Source organism: Podarcis bocagei (assembly GCF_964188305.1).
Source record: "Podarcis bocagei genome assembly, chromosome: 2".
In the NCBI taxonomy this organism is placed as follows: Eukaryota; Metazoa; Chordata; class Lepidosauria; order Squamata; family Lacertidae; genus Podarcis; species Podarcis bocagei.
Genome location: NC_138126.1, coordinates 21686734 through 21706423, shown reverse-complemented (window position 1 = coordinate 21706423; position 19690 = coordinate 21686734). Strand labels below are relative to the sequence as shown.

Here is a 19690-nt window from a genome sequence, read left to right as displayed (position 1 = left end):
AGTTGCTTTGCAACTTTTCTGGTCCAGTGTTTACAACATTAACATCTGGAGGGCCCTGGCTCGATCGAATTGAGACATCCTTTTCAGGGGGACGTCACTTGAGCCTGGCTTAGCCATCCCACCTGCTTCTTCTTCCCACTCTGAAACCATTCCCTCCCATTTTGGCACTGGATTATGACAGAGTTCCCTGTCAGGAATCCAGAAGATGCACCACATCTAGCTTTGTCCTGAATCCATCCATCACCTGATCTTGTCCCACTCCAGGAATACTTCCCATGGGAAAGTCTCTGAGCAGCGTCCCTTAGCTGTTTATAACTTTTTAATGCTGCTTGCTGTTCCTGAGAGACCCTGTGCACACCTGGCGCCTCGACTCCCATTTGGTGCTTCGATGTTTGTTTGCATTAATCCACACTAGACTGAGAGCGGACTACATTTCCCAGATGCCTTTGCTGCATGAAACCAGGAAGACGATGCACGCGGACGGCTTAGTTGGAGAAAGCGATTGATCCGGAGGCGTGTCTTTGTCCCTGCGTAAGACGTGCTGATGGAGTAACGATCTGGGGGTGCAAAAGGTAGGGTCTTTTTAGGTAAGTCCAGGAGAGAGAGAGAGAGCAGATTTCCACATAAAGGGGATTTAATGGATTATCACGCTGTATCTTATGCATGTTTATCTGGCTCTAACTCACTCTGCGTTTCACGGCGCTTCCTGCAATTTATTTGCAGCACGTCTCAGTCCTGCCATCTGTTTTCATTGCCAGGGAATTTCCCTTTCACGTCGTGGCATCGAGAAAGAACTTGTTTTAAAATAAGAGGAGGGTGGTTTTCCTTAACCGCTTGCTTTAAATAATAAGAATGCAAAAATAAATATACTCGCGCTTCTCCGAGTGTTTTCCACATTCACCACTCATATTTTTTATTTTAATTTTTACACATTTTCTCAGGTTACAACAAAGTATATTGGGTTCATAGTTTCACCCATTGATGCAATTGTTTTGATTTTTGGCTTATGAAGAAATAATCATACAATTAAGATCCAGCAAAAATAGAAGCTGAAGACATTGGAATAGCCCTGTGAGATTGCATGACGTAGGTTGCCGTTTGCTACAATCGCTGCCCTTTTTTTCCTTTTTTAAAAAATCCCTGTTTACTGCAGGTTTGTCTTCTGTTGTGTCAGCACCATCACTTAAACCTGTGTCAGCCATGATAAAAGACAAAGAAGCATTTCAGAGGCTCAGCTTCCTCTACCAGGTAAGGGAGAGTGTTCCTTGTACACCAGTCATATTTGCTAGCTACCACGTTGTTCACAAAATACTGTACTTGCAGAATCCTCATCCTCTCTCTGGCACAACTGAAAGCCTCTACCCTAAACTGGCTTTCTTGTGCTTGGCCTTTTGGCTTCGCTTTTATGATTTCCTGCCTCTGTACCTTTTGCATCACTGGCAGAGGAAGAGGTGTGGGGAGGGGACACACCGCCCCTGGCAGCGCGATCCCGGCGGGGTGCCATCATGGCTGCCCCCTGTCCACGCTGGGCACCACGCCCCTACGGGACGCACACTGTTTTGCATGTGTGTGTCTGGCTCTGTACTTAAAAAACAGCACCCCGTTTTGCAGCACTTGCAAAGGAAGAGCGATGTATAAAGTGTTCAGTATTCCGTCTGATCAGATGCATGGTTATCCTCAGCTGGCAAGTAATAGTGCAAGTGGATGCAAGTGGTGGTGGGAACTGTGAGCGGAGTTTATCTAATAACAAAATGCAAACAGACTCCCTGGAAAAGACCCTGTTGTTGGGAAAGATGGAGGGCACAAGAAGACGGGGACGACAGAGGACGAGATGGTTGGACAGTGTTCTCGAAGCTACCAGCATGAGTTTGAGCAAACTGCGGGAGGCAGTGGAAGACAGGAGTGCCTGGCGTGCTCTGGTCCAGGGGGTCACAACGAGTCGGACACGACTAAACAACAACAACAAACAGTGTAGTTTGCAATGATTCAGTTAATTCTCAAGTGTATGCCAGACAAGCACAATGCCCATCAATAACCGCTGCAGTCGGTGAAAATAGCACTATAGTTTTCACATAGCTAAGTAAATTAAAACCTGGAGTGGGACAAACTGCCTAACTATTTTATCCTTCTGCCACTGTAAGCTCTGGTCCATAGAAGCTTATGCTATGGTATACTTGGCTATAAGCTGCTGCAGGACCGTACTGTTTTTTTCCATAAGAGACTTAATAAGTTATGGGTGCTGCCATTGGCAAGGACCTGTTGTGCAGGAACACCGTGCATTTATGGAATCTGCATGGCCCCGAGTTTCTCAGTTGGGTGGGGGTGGGGGTGATGCTGAGGATGTTCAACTTACTTCCATTCCCCCGCAACAGGCAGCGCATTGCGTCCTTCGGCAGAACCCAGAGAACCAGGAACTGGCTCGCTTTTATTGCCACACGCAGAACAGCATCAGCCGGCGGCTCGTGTTAAGACAGTGAGTGCCAGGACAGTAGTTAGGGGACCCAGATGCCCATGAACCCCAGCCACTGGCATTCACAGGCATCCTGCTTCTGATACAGGGACGCGGGTGGCGCTGTGGTCTAAACCACTGAGCCTCTTGGGCTTGCCAATCAGAAGGTCAGCAATTCGAATCCCCGCGACAGGGTGAGCTCCCTTTGCTCCATCCCAGCTCCTGCCAACCTAGCAGTTCGAAAGCACACCAGTGCAAGTAGAAAAATAGGTACCACTGTGGTGGGAAGGTAAATGGTGTTTCCGTGCGCTCTGGCTTCTGTCACAGTGTCCTGTTGCGCCAGAAGCGGTTTAGTCACGCTGGCCACAGGACCCGGAATGCTGTCTGCGGACAAACGCTGGCTCTCTCAGCCTGAAAGCGAGATGAGCACCACAACCCCATAGTTGCCTTTGACTGGACTTTACCACCCAGGGGTCCTTTACCTTTACTCAGTTGTCCAACACAACATTTGCTACTTAACCTTCATTTCCCTTTGTCTTGCAGGGATCCATCTGTGAAAAGAACCATCTGCAAATCTTGCTTCTCGCCTCTCGTCCCTGGAGTCAGCTCCACTGTGCGCCAGAGAAGTGAGTGGCCCTGTCTCTTGTTCTTCCTCCTCCTCCTCCTCCTCCCCTCCTCTGTGCGGCTATGTGGGCTCTGTGCTTTGGAGAGACCTCTGGGTTTGGTGCAGAGGTTCCCCTCTTCACAAACAAAGCCGAGAGTGGGCTGCACCAAGTTGGGAAGGCAGGAAGGACAAAACAAGGGAGTGTCTTTCCCCTTGAAAGATGTACGGGTGGCACTGTCCACAAACTAAATTACCCTGAGCATTCCCCCAGAATGGTGGTGAACCAGTTCACACATTCCTACTTGAAAGTGTAGTGTGGCCTCCCCCTGGTAAGGGGTGGAGCCTACGGATAATCACTAGGGCCAGATGGAAATTCGTGGAGGGCCACATTCAGCACCCAAGACTTGGGTTCCCTATAGCTGCTCTACAGGGAACCAGTGGCCCTCCAGATGTGGCTGAGGGCCATCTTCCATTATCCCTGTCCATTGGCCATGTCAACTGGGACTGATGGGATTCAACAACATCTGCAGGGTTCCTCATCCCTGCTTTTTGGGGATCCTCCTTTATTTCTTCTTCGGAGGAAGTAGAGACCGCTGGAGAATTAATATTTCTTCCTAACTTCCCTTTATGTACAGATTATTAGATTGAGAGATGGATTGTTGTGGTTGTGAGCGCAGAAACAAGTGAGGCTGGGCAAAGAAAAAGTGAGGGAACCCATGATATAGCTGAAAGTTTGGGAGGAAAGCTGGAAATATCAGGGCAGGGAAGGAGTCTGACCCACTGTTTTCCAGGCTTCCGTGACTCATTTGCTCCTCGCCTCTCTCAACAGAGCGCCGTCATCAGCGGTGGACCATTGTGCGTTGTCTCACCTGTGGCCTCACCAAGCGTTTCCTCAGCAACCCCAACTACAAGTTGTGGTCAGAGCAACCTGAGGCGTTGCTGGAGAAGCAGACGCCCCCTAGTGAAGGAGCAAAAGGTGAGCGAAGATGTTAAGTGTTTTAATATAATTATTATTATTATTATTATTATTATTATTATTATTATTATTATATCCCTCCCCTTCGAGCTGAAAATTTCCAGGGTGGTAGACAACATTTCATCAAATAATAGTACAGTTTGTTCTAATACAAGACAGTAGTTGCCATAAAATTTTAAAACCAGCAAGCATTGTCATATTATTAAAACAATAAGTAACGAAACATGATAAGGAAGAGCAAAACAACCCATCGTTTAATCTGCCCTTTTCTGAAGCTGTTCCGGGGGGGAGGGGGGTCAGATGTATCTTCAGTGGCAGGGAGTTCCATATCCAGGGCACCATGGCAAGGAAGGCCCTGCCTTGGGCTGTCATACAGTGAAATGCACCTGTTGATGGAAGTCTAGTAAACGCTTTTCCAGCTGATCTTAAGCCAGTGCTTAAGCCCCAATGCCTTCTCATAATTCTCTTGAATAAAGGGCTTGAGTTTTTGGGAAAATATGGTAGGGAAACGTTTGGAAAGTTTCCATACAAAGGGAAGGAATTTTGCACAGACAAAGAGGGGGCAGTTGTTGCAGTGGCGGCCATTTTAAGGGTCTTGGGGAAGTTGAAGGGGAGTAAAGATGTGGGCAGCAAAGGTTTGGAGGCCCAAACTAGGTGTGGAGAATGTAGCTGTGGAAAACATTTTTAGGAAGAAGCTTCAATAGGGTGTTTTTCTTTCCTTGTGTCCAGCTTCAGGCCAGACCCCCAGCTCAGTGCAACAGCCCCCCAAGGCCTCCCGAGCAGAAAAGGCAACACCACCTGCAAGTTCTGGACCTCACAGCCGTGCCTCTGAGGAGACGACAGCAGGCACCAAATCTAAAGGGAAGAAGGGGCAACAGACTCTTCCCAGTCAGGCAGGCAACTGTGGCTTGGTAGAAAACGCATAAGCCCCAAGTCGGGGCAGAAGAGTCAAATGTGCTTAATACGATTATTGGCTGTGGAGAAAAGACCCTGGATTGTTTGGAAACTAAAACCTAACTGGCTAACCTGTGGGACTTGAATGGCTGAGGTGATTTGAGTTCAGTGATAACGGCCCTCTTTTATAGTGCAACTAGCTTTGAGGCACCCACAAAAGAGGGGCTGGAGCCCATAGCGGCCTAGTCAATACCACGGCCTGCATTTCTTTTCTCCCATCTCCATAGCTTGAGGTTCATTTTCCACCTGGAGGGGTGTCTCCACTTAGGAATTGTTGGAGACCAGGAGATTTTGTTGAACTCCTTCCTGTTGGAACTTGAGGTGAAGCGTTGATGGGGAAATAGCTTCCCATCCGATCTCATTTACTACGCTATGTAAAAACTTGGAAATAAAATTTTGTTTCAACAGGATCATTCTTGCATTGTGTTCTGAGTCATGCAGTGGCTTCACCCTCAAAGACCTAGTAATAAAGTAGACGCCACACATAAGATTTTGAAGATGGCTCTTTAATTGCAGGATGGCAACTATGACCAGCAGTATCATTCTCTCATATATATATATATATATATATATATATGGTTTTGGTATCTTCGGGTGTCTTCCCGTGTAAGAGTTGGGGTGTCTAGGCGACGTTTCGACGAGGTCTCACTCGTCATCTTCAGGCTGGTGCTTTCGGCTTCTTGTTACTAGAACAGAGCAGGATCTCAGTGTTTGAGTTCCTATAAATACTGTTGAGGGGGTGTGGTGTATAGCCTCCAACGTTCTGGGCAGAGAGGAAGTTCCTAGGTTAATGTGCCTTTTCTTCTTTTGTTCATTAATTACTTGAGGGATATCTTGAGTGATTACTTGAGTGATATTCTGAGTACCACTTAGGAGGGTCATTAGGTGTGGATTAGTTGCTAAAGCTTTCGTGTCTTGACCTCTTGACCTTGTAAAGAGTTTTTCTGAGAAGATGGCTGTACTGCACTTAGTTGTGCTCTGGCTTGGCTTCGTGTATAGGGGCGAGCTGTGGTTTTGTGCCCTGTGCCAGCCAGATCTGTGTAGGGATTGCAGGGGGGTGCCGCATCCGGAGGTGCCACTATGGTTTGGCTACTGGATGGTGTCTGTAATTTATCTGTGGAGAGGGTCTGGGTTTGGGTCTGGTGAGGTTGATTGGAGATGGCGTTCTGTGTGCCAGAGCACAACTAAGCGCAGTACAGCCATCTTCTCAGAAAAAACTCTTCACAAGCTCAAGAGGTCAAGACACGAAAGCTTTAGCAACTAATCCACACCTAATGACCCTCCTAAATGGTACTCAGAATATCACTCAAGAAATCTCTCAAGATATCCCTCAAGTAATTAATGAACAAAAGAAGAAAAGGCACACTAACCTGGGAACTTCCTCTCTGCCCAGAACGTTGGAGGCTATACACCACACCCCCTCAACAGTATTTATAGGAACTCAAACACTGAGATCCTGCTCTGTTCCAGTAACAAGAAGCCGAAAGCACCAGCCTGAAGATGACGAGTGAGACCTCGTCGAAACGTCGCCTAGACACCCCAACTCTTACACGGGAAGACACCCGAAGACAACAAAACCTGCATATATATAATCTACGAAAGCAAATATATATATATACATATATTTGCTTTCGTAGATTTTCACGGGTACAGGAATGTAGGTTTTGGTATCTTCGGGTGTCTTCCCGTGTAAGAGTTGGGGTGTCTAGGCGACGTTTCGACGAGGTCTCACTCGTCATCTTCAGGCTGGTGCTTTCGGCTTCTTGTTACTAGAACAGAGCAGGATCTCAGTGTTTGAGTTCCTATAAATACTGTTGAGGGGGTGTGGTGTATAGCCTCCAACGTTCTGGGCAGAGAGGAAGTTCCTAGGTTAATGTGCCTTTTCTTCTTTTGTTCATTAATTACTTGAGGGATATCTTGAGTGATTACTTGAGTGATATTCTGAGTACCACTTAGGAGGGTCATTAGGTGTGGATTAGTTGCTAAAGCTTTCGTGTCTTGACCTCTTGACCTTGTAAAGAGTTTTTCTGAGAAGATGGCTGTACTGCACTTAGTTGTGCTCTGGCTTGGCTTCGTGTATAGGGGCGAGCTGTGGTTTTGTGCCCTGTGCCAGCCAGATCTGTGTAGGGATTGCAGGGGGGTGCAGCATCCGGAGGTGCCACTATGGTTTGGCTACTGGATGGTGTCTGTAATTTATCTGTGGAGAGGGTCTGGGTTTGGGTCTGGTGTGGTTGATTGGAGATGGCGTTCTGTGTGCCTCTGGTTCTGGTGTCGGTTTTTGTGGGGAGGGCTAATTTCCAGATGTCTGGCAGGCGGGACGTGTCGTCACGCTTGTTCATGTTGTGAGGGTGTTTCTCTATCTCGATGGCTTCCATGATTATTCTCTTGTGGTGATGTTCCATGTTAAAGAGCAATTTGGAATCTGCAAAATTAATTTCGTGTCCTGTTTCTTTCATGTGTTGGTAAAGAGAGGAAGTTTTTTCTTCTTTTTTGACGGCATTCTTGTGTTCTGCGATACGTGCATTTATTCGTCTGTTTGTTTGTCCAATGTACGTGGCTGGGCAGACTTTGCAGGGTATTTCATAGACCCCTTGGTTTTCTAACTGGATTTTATCTTTTGGGTTTCTGAGGATATTGGCTATTTTTTGGTTGGTGCAAAAGGCTGTTTTGATATTGTGTTTATGGAGGATTTTGCTAATTTTATCTGTAGTGCCCTTGATATAAGGAAGGAGGGCCATGCCATTGTTTTCTTCTGTGTCTTGGTTTTTGGGGGGTGTTTCTTTTTGGATTAGCTTCGTAACCCTGTTTTGCTGGTATCCGTTGGCGATTAACACATTTGAGAGATTCTGTAACTCAGTTGTCAAGTGGTCTTTGTCAGCCAGGCGTTTGGTTCTGGAGATGAGAGTCTTGGCTACGGAGTTTATTTGTGCAGGGTGGTGGTGTGATTGTGCATGTAAGTAGCGGTTGGTGTGTGTTTTTTTCCGGTAGATAGTGTGTCCTAGGGAGCCATCAGGTTTTTTGTAGATTAGGACGTCAAGGAAGGGAAGTTGGTTGTTGGCTTCTATTTCCATAGTGAATTGTATTTTGGGGTGTAGGCTGTTGAGATGTGTGAGGAAGCTATCTAGTTTTTCCTTCCCGTGTGGCCAAATTACAAAGGTGTCGTCAACATATCTGAGCCAAAGTTTGGGTTTGTGTTCTGACTTGTCTAAAGCATTGGTTTCAAAGTGTTCCATGTACAGATTTGCGATGACCGGTGAGAGGGGTGATCCCATAGGTGCTCCTTCTATCTGTTTGTATCTTTGTCCATTGTGGATGAAGTACGTGTTGGTTAGGCAGTGGTTGGTCAGGTCCAGGATGTGTTCGGGGGGATTGTATTTGTTTTGAATGGCTGTCAAGGCTTCATTAATGGGCACTTGTGTGAAGAGAGATACAACATCGAAGCTCACAAGTAGGTCATCGGGATGTAGGTTTTGCTTCTTTATTGTTTCTATGAACTGGAAGGAGTTTGTAACGTGTGAAGCGATAGATTCTGCATAGGGCTGAAGTTGCTTAGCGAGAAATTTAGCGAGATTTTGTAGAGGTGAGCCTATGGAGCTGACTATTGGTCTGAGTGGTGTTCCTTCTTTGTGTATCTTGGGGAGACCGTAGAGTTTGGGGCATCTGGATGATTTTTCTCTGGGGATGATTCTTAGCTGGATTTCTTCACTGATAGGAGAGGCTTTTATTTTGGATTTGGTGGTTTTTTCCAGATAGGTGGTGGGATCTGTTTTTATAGGTTGGTAGGTAGGGTCTTGGAGTAGATTTGATAGTTTTGCTTGGTAGTCCGATGTGTTCATCACAACAGTGGCATTACCTTTGTCTGCTGGGAGAATGATTATGTTGTTGTCTTTCCTCAGGTTGGTGAGTGCTTTCTGTTCTTCTTTGTGTAAATTGCTTCTGGGTGGTTTGCTGGAGCAGAGGATGTTGGTGACTTCAAGTCTGATTTTATTGGCTTCATCTGGGTTGATTTTGGTTAGGCTAGCTTCGACTCCGCATATGATGTTTTCCGTGGGGATGCGTCTCGGGGCGACTGCAAAGTTGAAACCTTTGGAGAGTACTTTGGTTTCAGTTGAGGTGAGGATCCTGTCTGATATGTTATGTACTGTTTGTTTCATGGGTTGTTGTGGAGGGTGGCTGGGCTTCTGGCGTTTCTCTAGTTTGTGGAGTTTGTTGGTGTGTATGTCTGTCTTATGTGAGGACTCTGTTTCAGCTCTCCAAACGGCTAGTTGTTTGCATTTGTCCCAGAGTGCAGGGTGGATTTTGTTACAGAGTTTGAGGTGAAGAGTGAGCAGATCTTTGTTGGTTTGGTTTAGTAGGTATCTTTTCTTATGTAGTTCGTTTCTGATTAGGGATAGTTCAGTTCGTTTCAGGATCCTTTCGGTAGCTGGGGTTTTATAGTGGAATTTAAGTTGGAAGCATGTGGGAATTAAGTTGTTGTCTCGGCAGTTGCGTAGGAACAAGAGATCACATAAGATGGTGGCTCTTCGGATTTCTAGTTTCTCGTAGTTTCCCTGCACTCTGGGACAAATGCAAACAACTAGCCGTTTGGAGAGCTGAAACAGAGTCCTCACATAAGACAGACATACACACCAACAAACTCCACAAACTAGAGAAACGCCAGAAGCCCAGCCACCCTCCACAACAACCCATGAAACAAACAGTACATAACATATCAGACAGGATCCTCACCTCAACTGAAACCAAAGTACTCTCCAAAGGTTTCAACTTTGCAGTCGCCCCGAGACGCATCCCCACGGAAAACATCATATGCGGAGTCGAAGCTAGCCTAACCAAAATCAACCCAGATGAAGCCAATAAAATCAGACTTGAAGTCACCAACATCCTCTGCTCCAGCAAACCACCCAGAAGCAATTTACACAAAGAAGAACAGAAAGCACTCACCAACCTGAGGAAAGACAACAACATAATCATTCTCCCAGCAGACAAAGGTAATGCCACTGTTGTGATGAACACATCGGACTACCAAGCAAAACTATCAAATCTACTCCAAGACCCTACCTACCAACCTATAAAAACAGATCCCACCACCTATCTGGAAAAAACCACCAAATCCAAAATAAAAGCCTCTCCTATCAGTGAAGAAATCCAGCTAAGAATCATCCCCAGAGAAAAATCATCCAGATGCCCCAAACTCTACGGTCTCCCCAAGATACACAAAGAAGGAACACCACTCAGACCAATAGTCAGCTCCATAGGCTCACCTCTACAAAATCTCGCTAAATTTCTCGCTAAGCAACTTCAGCCCTATGCAGAATCTATCGCTTCACACGTTACAAACTCCTTCCAGTTCATAGAAACAATAAAGAAGCAAAACCTACATCCCGATGACCTACTTGTGAGCTTCGATGTTGTATCTCTCTTCACACAAGTGCCCATTAATGAAGCCTTGACAGCCATTCAAAACAAATACAATCCCCCCGAACACATCCTGGACCTGACCAACCACTGCCTAACCAACACGTACTTCATCCACAATGGACAAAGATACAAACAGATAGAAGGAGCACCTATGGGATCACCCCTCTCACCGGTCATCGCAAATCTGTACATGGAACACTTTGAAACCAATGCTTTAGACAAGTCAGAACACAAACCCAAACTTTGGCTCAGATATGTTGACGACACCTTTGTAATTTGGCCACACGGGAAGGAAAAACTAGATAGCTTCCTCACACATCTCAACAGCCTACACCCCAAAATACAATTCACTATGGAAATAGAAGCCAACAACCAACTTCCCTTCCTTGACGTCCTAATCTACAAAAAACCTGATGGCTCCCTAGGACACACTATCTACCGGAAAAAAACACACACCAACCGCTACTTACATGCACAATCACACCACCACCCTGCACAAATAAACTCCGTAGCCAAGACTCTCATCTCCAGAACCAAACGCCTGGCTGACAAAGACCACTTGACAACTGAGTTACAGAATCTCTCAAATGTGTTAATCGCCAACGGATACCAGCAAAACAGGGTTACGAAGCTAATCCAAAAAGAAACACCCCCCAAAAACCAAGACACAGAAGAAAACAATGGCATGGCCCTCCTTCCTTATATCAAGGGCACTACAGATAAAATTAGCAAAATCCTCCATAAACACAATATCAAAACAGCCTTTTGCACCAACCAAAAAATAGCCAATATCCTCAGAAACCCAAAAGATAAAATCCAGTTAGAAAACCAAGGGGTCTATGAAATACCCTGCAAAGTCTGCCCAGCCACGTACATTGGACAAACAAACAGACGAATAAATGCACGTATCGCAGAACACAAGAATGCCGTCAAAAAAGAAGAAAAAACTTCCTCTCTTTACCAACACATGAAAGAAACAGGACACGAAATTAATTTTGCAGATTCCAAATTGCTCTTTAACATGGAACATCACCACAAGAGAATAATCATGGAAGCCATCGAGATAGAGAAACACCCTCACAACATGAACAAGCGTGACGACACGTCCCGCCTGCCAGACATCTGGAAATTAGCCCTCCCCACAAAAACCGACACCAGAACCAGAGGCACACAGAACGCCATCTCCAATCAACCACACCAGACCCAAACCCAGACCCTCTCCACAGATAAATTACAGACACCATCCAGTAGCCAAACCATAGTGGCACCTCCGGATGCTGCACCCCCCTGCAATCCCTACACAGATCTGGCTGGCACAGGGCACAAAACCACAGCTCGCCCCTATACACGAAGCCAAGCCAGAGCACAACTAAGTGCAGTACAGCCATCTTCTCAGAAAAACTCTTTACAAGGTCAAGAGGTCAAGACACGAAAGCTTTAGCAACTAATCCACACCTAATGACCCTCCTAAGTGGTACTCAGAATATCACTCAAGTAATCACTCAAGATATCCCTCAAGTAATTAATGAACAAAAGAAGAAAAGGCACATTAACCTAGGAACTTCCTCTCTGCCCAGAACGTTGGAGGCTATACACCACACCCCCTCAACAGTATTTATAGGAACTCAAACACTGAGATCCTGCTCTGTTCTAGTAACAAGAAGCCGAAAGCACCAGCCTGAAGATGACGAGTGAGACCTCGTCGAAACGTCGCCTAGACACCCCAACTCTTACACGGGAAGACACCCGAAGATACCAAAACCTACATTCCTGTACCCGTGAAAATCTACGAAAGCAAATATATGTATATATATATATTTGCTTTCGTAGATTATATATATGCAGGTTTTGTTGTCTTCGGGTGTCTTCCCGTGTAAGAGTTGGGGTGTCTAGGCGACGTTTCGACGAGGTCTCACTCGTCATCTTCAGGCTGGTGCTTTCGGCTTCTTGTTACTGGAACAGAGCAGGATCTCAGTGTTTGAGTTCCTATAAATACTGTTGAGGGGGTGTGGTGTATAGCCTCCAACGTTCTGGGCAGAGAGGAAGTTCCCAGGTTAGTGTGCCTTTTCTTCTTTTGTTCATTAATTACTTGAGGGATATCTTGAGAGATTTCTTGAGTGATATTCTGAGTACCATTTAGGAGGGTCATTAGGTGTGGATTAGTTGCTAAAGCTTTCGTGTCTTGACCTCTTGAGCTTGTGAAGAGTTTTTTCTGAGAAGATGGCTGTACTGCGCTTAGTTGTGCTCTGGCACACAGAACGCCATCTCCAATCAACCTCACCAGACCCAAACCCAGACCCTCTCCACAGATAAATTACAGACACCATCCAGTAGCCAAACCATAGTGGCACCTCCGGATGCGGCACCCCCCTGCAATCCCTACACAGATCTGGCTGGCACAGGGCACAAAACCACAGCTCGCCCCTATACACGAAGCCAAGCCAGAGCACAACTAAGCGCAGTACAGCCATCTTCTCAGAAAAAACTCTTCACAAGCTCAAGAGGTCAAGACACGAAAGCTTTAGCAACTAATCCACACCTAATGACCCTCCTAAATGGTACTCAGAATATCACTCAAGAAATCTCTCAAGATATCCCTCAAGTAATTAATGAACAAAAGAAGAAAAGGCACACTAACCTGGGAACTTCCTCTCTGCCCAGAACGTTGGAGGCTATACACCACACCCCCTCAACAGTATTTATAGGAACTCAAACACTGAGATCCTGCTCTGTTCCAGTAACAAGAAGCCGAAAGCACCAGCCTGAAGATGACGAGTGAGACCTCGTCGAAACGTCGCCTAGACACCCCAACTCTTACACGGGAAGACACCCGAAGACAACAAAACCTGCATTCCTGTACCCGTGAAAATCTACGAAAGCATATATATATATATATATATATATATATATATATATATATATATATATATTCCAATGCAATGTGTTTCACTCTCTTGAACCCAAGAGAGGGTCTTCTTGCTTCTAAAACTGCTTTGAAGCAGCCCATAAATGATACCACCATCAACCATGGTATCCTTCTGGAGCGACTCTCTGAACTAGGGGTGGGTGGCACCGCTTTGCGGTGGTTCCAGTCCTACTTCGATGGTCGTCCCCAGAGGGTGTTGCTTGGGGGATGCTTTTCAGCCCCATGGAACCTTCAATTTGGGGTTCCGCAGGGCTCAATCCTATCCCCCATGTTGCTTAACATCTACATGACACCACTGGGTGGGATTATCCGGAGGTTTGGAGTACGTTGTCAGCAGTATGCTGATGACACTCATCCTTTACATCTGCAGGTGAGGAAGTGGAAGTACTGGACCAGTGTCTTGCCTCGGTAACGGACTGGATGAGAGCCAACAAACTGAAGCTCAATCCAGTTAAGACTAGGGTACTGTTAAGTGGGTGGTTCCCTAGACCACATGGGTGGGAGATTGCCTGTTCTCAATGGGGTTACACTTCCTCTGAAGGAGCAGGTTTGTAGCCTGGGGGTCCTCCTGGATCCTTTGCTGTCGCTCGAGGCTCAGGTGGCCTCAGTAGCCCAGAGTGCCTTCCTTCAGCTTCAGATGGTGGCCCAGCTACACCCCTACCTGGACAGGGATAGACCAACTACTGTTGTCTATGCTCTGGTAACCTCAAGCTTCGATTACTGCAATGTGTTATGCCTAGGGCTGCCTCTGAAGATGGTTCTGAAACTTCAGCTAGTGCAGAATTCAGCGGCCAGGTTGCTCACCGGAGCAGAACAGTTTGAGCATATTACACCAATCCTGGCATGACTGCACAGGCTACCAGTTAGTTTCCGGGCCTAATTCAAAGTGCTAGTTTTGACCTATAAATGTCTCAGGACCACAATACCTCAAGGATCACCTTTTTCCATATGAACCTACCCGGACCCTGAGATCAACTTCTGAGACCCTTCTCTCTGTGCCTCTTCCTTGAGAGGTCCGGAGGGTGGCAACTCAAAAACGAGCCTTCTCTGCAGTGGCTCCCCGTCTTTGGAATGGTCTCCCCAGCGAAGTTAACCTGGTACCTTCATTATTTTACCTTTAGGCGCCAGGCAGAAACTTTCCTTTTTAACCACACTTTTGGTTGATTTGATTGTCATCCTATGCCCTTTGGAAATGTGGTGTGTTTTTTTGGGGGGGTGCGTTGTTTATATTTTGATTTTATTTTGTGACCCCCCCCCCGAGACCTCCGGGTATAGGGCGGTATATAAATTCAATAAATAAATAAACTAGTGTCCGCCTCTCTGCCATCTGCTCTGCTGTCCCAGTTTTGGGGGCTTCTGTTGACATTGCTAACTATCCTCTACAGTTTTCTTTGCATTTGAGTTTGGAGATTTTTGTTTAAATTTGGAGTCTTCAAGCTGGCGTTCAATTTCACTGCTTTGCGGAATCACTGAACCCAAGTTAATTAGGTCTATTAATTTCAATAGGTTTACTCAGAGTAGAATTAACATTGAATACTGCCCCCACTTATGCCAGAATACTTTATGTGATGATAATTGTGGGGTAGAAGAAATAATTCTGGAGAAATGGTAGGGTGTGTGTATGTGTTGCTCAATGTTTCTTCTGTTCTCTCCCTTTGCACAATCTCCCTTTCCTTGGAAAGAGATGTTTTACCAAAATCATCATCATCATTGTGGTCATCTTTGTAGTAGCGAGGATTAGGATTGCAGCCTAAATGTGTGTGTGTTGCTCAATTCCCCATTTACCATATTTTTCCTTGTACAGTGGTACCTCGGGTTACATACGCTTCAGGTTACATGTGCTTCAGATTACAGACTCCGCTAACCCAGAAATAGTACCTCAGGTTAAGAACTTTGCTTCAGGATGAGAACAGAAATTGTGCAGCGGCAGGGGGAGGCCCCATTAGCTAAAGTGGTGCTTCAGGTTAAGAACAGTTTCAGGTTAAGAACGGACCTCCGGAATTAATTAAGTACGTAACCAGAGGTACCACTGTATTAGACGCCCCCATGTATAAGATGAACCCCTATTTTGGGGGGACTAAAAATTAAGAAAATGGGGGGAGATTGCCAAGAGTTGTTGAGCTTTTTTTGTGGAGGAGGGAAGCAAAACATTTCTATAGCTCTTCTTTGGGAGGCAGTTAGCAAAAAAACACCCTACAGAGCACCACTTTCAATCGCATGTGTCACTAAAGCAACCTACCATCTGCCCGATCAGCAAAAGCAGACGCAAGGCACTCCCGATTGACGCAGCACCAGCCAATACACAGCGGACGTTGCCGCAATCACCTGTCACCTGCCCAATCACCACTGACACTCTCCTGCTCGCTGAAACAACCAATCACACATCCAAAAAAGGCACTAGCCATGTATAAGGCAAACCACCGCCCCCCCCCCCATTTTATACTTTATTTTTGGGTAAAAAAGGTTGTCTTATACACAGAAAAGTACGGTAAATTGGAGCAGGTGGTGTTAGCAACAATAGAAGCAGTGGAATTAATATTGCAACCTGTGCATGTTGCTGGGTGCTTTTGTTGTTGCTGTCAGGATTCCAGCCGAGGTCACAGGTAACTGGCCTCACTCCCAGGCATTCGGCTGGGATCCTTGTTGACCTTCCCGTCTGCGTCTCCCGGCAGGCAAGGTCATAAACCGGCGATCCTCCTCACACGTGAGCAGGACACACCCTCCTCCTTCTCTCCCTCCCTGCATTCCCCCAGGGAGGGGATGAAAGACAGACAGGAGTCCTTTTACATGTCTTTTATTCCTGTCGTTCAGCAGTACAGAGAAACGTGTCTGTACCCACCAGACTCCGGCAGTAGAGTCACAGCTCCACCCCTGCACTTCCAGTACAGGTCAGATGACACTCTGAGCTAACATCCGGTGCTCAGTACAGAGAATGGACTGCCCCTTTTTCCCACAGTACAGTTCCAGACTACAACATCCTGTTTTGCTTTCCAGCCACCTGCAGCTGGCTTTTGCATTGCTGCTTTTTCCTGACAGTTGCACCATCATCACCCTAGCACAATGTCCTCTTTCAACTCAGCGTTGTCGAATGAACGTGTTGTTATCATTATCATCATTCTTCTTATGATCACAGCACATTCTAGGTCACCTATTGAAACTAATGGCCCTAACTTAGCCATGGGTCTTAACTCTGAACAAAATTTACTTGAATACCACCCTTAAACTTGCATGTGGGTTTCTATTTATTTCATAGCTATTGTCATAGCACCAGGACAGGACAGAATCCCAGCAGAAGCGCTGACAGAAGGCCTCAATTCCTCCCTCAAAACACACCTGCACAATCTCCTCTTGCGATGTCGGGAACAAGAATCTGTGCCACAAGACATGTGCAACTCTAGCTTTGTGACTTTCTACCAGAACTAAGGTGACTGCCATGACTGACAACCAGTGTTCAAAACTCCCATTGTTCTAGGTGCGTTTTGCGACAGGGAATTTCATTAGCGCGAGCAGTTTCTGAGCTCTGGGCACAGTACTGCGCCTAAGAATTCAGATTAAAACTGCAGAGTGGAAGGAAGGGAGGGCCTTTTTATGCCTCCCCACTTCCAGCTACTCTCTGAAAACTGGAGAAGAAACCCTCTTAAACGGGGGTTGGGCAGGGGAAGGACTAGACCATGTGAAAAATGAACATAATAGCTGCAGTTCATTTTCAGCTTTGTATTCTTGTTATTTAAAAAGCGTGCCTAGACATTCTGTTGTTGTGCCCATAACCTCTATGGTGCCATTTAGCTCCTAGCTTTCAAATCTCAGTTTCTAACACTGCTGAGATCTCCCTGTTGAGCACTGTAGGGAAAGCCTTTGCCTGTGTAGTTCTCAACAGACTACAGTCACTGACAGCATCTGTTCTAAGCCACAGTGTGGCTTTAGAGCTGGGAGGTCAACAATCAACATGATTTTCTCCCGATGCCAGCTGCAGGAGAAATGCTGAGAGCAGAGAGAATTCTGGTACATCATCTTCCTGGACCTTACAAAGGCCTTTGATCTTGTCAGCTGAAAAGGTCTCTCTTTTCTCGCCTCATCTCTCTTTGGCACATTCTTCTCCCTATTGCTTTCAGATGCCTTCAGCTCAACTGAAGATGGTGTGTTCATCCATTCAAGGAGTGATGGGAGTCTGCCCAACCTGGCACGTCTCCACTCCAAGACCAAGGTGTGGCAGGTCCTCATCTGAGAGAGGTTGTTTGCAGAAGACGCAGCCTTGACAGCACACACCGAGGAAACTCTACAGAGACTCATCGGCCATTTTGTCCACGCCTGCAGGGAGTTCGGCCTACCACCAGCCTGGTGAAGACCAACATTCTGAGTCAGGACATCACCAGCATCACCACTGGTGATCACATGCTGGAGGTGGTAGACGATTTTGTCTACCTGGGTTCCACCATAACCAGCAATCTCTCCCTTGAGGCTGAGCTGGACAAGCCTATTGGCAAGGCAGCTATGACAATGGCTCACCTCTCCAAAAGGGTTTGGGGGAATGTGATGCTAACATCCAACACCAAGAAGAAGCTCTGCCAGGCTTGTGTGCTGAGCATGTTGCTCTATGGAAGTGAGTCGTGAACTTATAACCATCAGGAGTGACACTTCAGTGCCTTCCACATGCGCTGCGTCAGGAAGATTTTGAATTGTCGCTGGACAGGAAATAATAATAATAATAATAATAATAATAATAATAATAATAATAATAATAATAATAAATTTTATTTATACCCCGCCCTCCCCAGCCAAGACCGGGCTCAGGGTAGCTAACACCAGATATAAAAACAATTGATTGAAATACAACTTAAAAAACAAGATTAAAATACAACATTAAAATGCAGCCTCATTTCAGTAGAAACTCAAATCAAAAAAATTTTTTGGTGATGAAAACGTCAAGTCTTCACCAAGGCTAACTATCCAGACTGGTCCTACATGGGCCAGAAAAAAAGCCAGGGAAGTCCCCAAATAGGAGTTCCATCACAGAAGGAGAAAGGAAAAAAAGAAAAAGCGCTAGGGGATCAAGTTGATTCCAAGCCAAAGGCCAGGTGGAACTGTTGAATGGTTTCTTTAAATGTAAAGGTTCATCATTGTTCCACTCCATGTGTATGTCTTTAAGGGGCCAGAGCAAAGGCCAGAGCAAGATAACGAGACCCAGCTTTACAGCTGTGAAACATAGCAGGTGCTGCTGAGTTGTATTTGATTAAGGTGTGTCAGCATCTGGGTGTAGTATATAAGGAGCAGCACCTAGCTCTCCCATTACCCTGGGGGATGGGTTGGTGGTTGGGTCATGTTTGTTTGTTAATATATTTAGTGTAAATGGAGTTTTTGTTTTTCTTATTAAAACCTTCTTTAAGTACTTTTTGAGTCCTTTCTTTTTAATGCATGATCTCCCCAGCAAGCTCTCTGCAGCGTTACTATACTGCAAAAAGCCAACAGGAACAACTCTGTCTTACAGGCCCTGCGGAAAGAGATCAGATCCCACAGGGCCCTGGTCTCATGAAACAGAGCATTCCACCAGGCCAGCGCTAGTGTAGAAAAGGCCCTGGCTCTGGTTGAGGCTAATCTGACTTCCTTAGGGCCCTGGACCTCTAGGGTGTTGCTATTTATGGACCTTAAGGTCCTCCATGGGACATACCAGGAGAGGCGGTCCCGTAGGTGCAAGGATCCTATCAGGAAAGAGTTTCAAACAAACGTGCTCTCCCAAGTCCACATTCCCAACATGTTTGCACTCCTGTGTCAGCGACGTCTACGCTGGCTTGGTCATGGCTACACAATGGAAGATGGCAGGATCCCCAAGGATATGCTCTATGGGGCTTCAGGTACCAGGACCATTGGCAGACCGACTGTGTTACAAAGATGTCTGCAAATGGCAACGTCAACCCTGACATGTGGGAATCCCTTGCAGATGACCGCAGTGCTTGGAGGCAGACAGGCAGGTCATGTATTCACAGCAATGGCCAGAGGAGAAATGACCTCTGGGAGGAGGGCAGAGAGAAGAAAGGTCATGGTGCATCTGCAGGAGCATAATGGGACGCCTTTGTCTTCTCCAGCTGCAACAAATGTGTATCTCCCCTATTAGTCTCTGCAGCCACAGTAGGTGCTGCAACCTTCAGTTTGACTTCACCCCAGAGGCTCACTCCTCCATCTTCTCCTGAGACTGACAGGTGCCAATTTAGTGCATCATGGATCCTACCCATCTGGATATGCAGGAGTAAGTGGGTAGGTACTGGCAGCAACTGCCAGAGAGTAAGACACAGTGGCAGCCCTGCAGGGCTCTTGTATTGCAGTTGGGCAACAAAGGGGTATACGAGGCTCTCTTGAGCTTCTCCCTGT

At 46.3% G+C, this 19690-nt stretch overlaps 2 protein-coding genes across 3 annotated transcripts; both read left to right on the top strand.

Moving 5' to 3' along the window:
• The first annotated feature begins 458 nt into the window (after window positions 1–458).
• RPP21 (ribonuclease P subunit p21) lies at window positions 459–5393 on the top strand. 2 transcript variants are annotated; one of them, XM_081183678.1, is made up of 6 exons: window positions 459–587; window positions 1154–1248; window positions 2373–2473; window positions 2993–3075; window positions 3883–4029; window positions 4759–5393. In XM_081183678.1, exons 2-6 carry the CDS (start codon window positions 1201–1203, stop codon window positions 4953–4955), a joined length of 576 nt encoding a protein of 191 aa, XP_081039804.1. In that variant the 5' UTR covers window positions 459–587; window positions 1154–1200; the 3' UTR covers window positions 4956–5393. The 2 variants fall into 2 exon arrangements, with proteins under 2 accessions (XP_081039804.1, XP_081039803.1); XM_081183677.1 differs by having other exon boundaries at window positions 464–572.
• Window positions 5394–7700: 2307 nt separating this feature from the next.
• Window positions 7701–17938, top strand: LOC308579682 (uncharacterized protein; the record flags this gene model as incomplete). Its single annotated transcript, XM_081180618.1, has 5 exons — window positions 7701–8373; window positions 9828–10971; window positions 16000–16031; window positions 17440–17531; window positions 17642–17938. Exons 2-5 carry the CDS (start codon window positions 9989–9991, stop codon window positions 17936–17938), a joined length of 1404 nt encoding a protein of 467 aa, XP_081036744.1. The 5' UTR covers window positions 7701–8373; window positions 9828–9988.
• Window positions 17939–19690: the final 1752 nt, after the last annotated feature.

Excerpts from the sequence above, each read along its gene's own strand:
- RPP21 (XM_081183678.1), top strand. The coding sequence starts at position 1,201 with ATGATAAAAGACAAAGAAGCATTTCAGAGGCTCAGCTTCCTCTACCAG. Across the intron at positions 1,249-2,372 it reads GGCTCAGCTTCCTCTACCAG|GCAGCGCATTGCGTCCTTCG; the intron begins GTAAGGGAGAGT and ends CCCCCGCAACAG. Across the intron at positions 3,076-3,882 it reads CTCCACTGTGCGCCAGAGAA|AGCGCCGTCATCAGCGGTGG; the intron begins GTGAGTGGCCCT and ends CTCTCTCAACAG.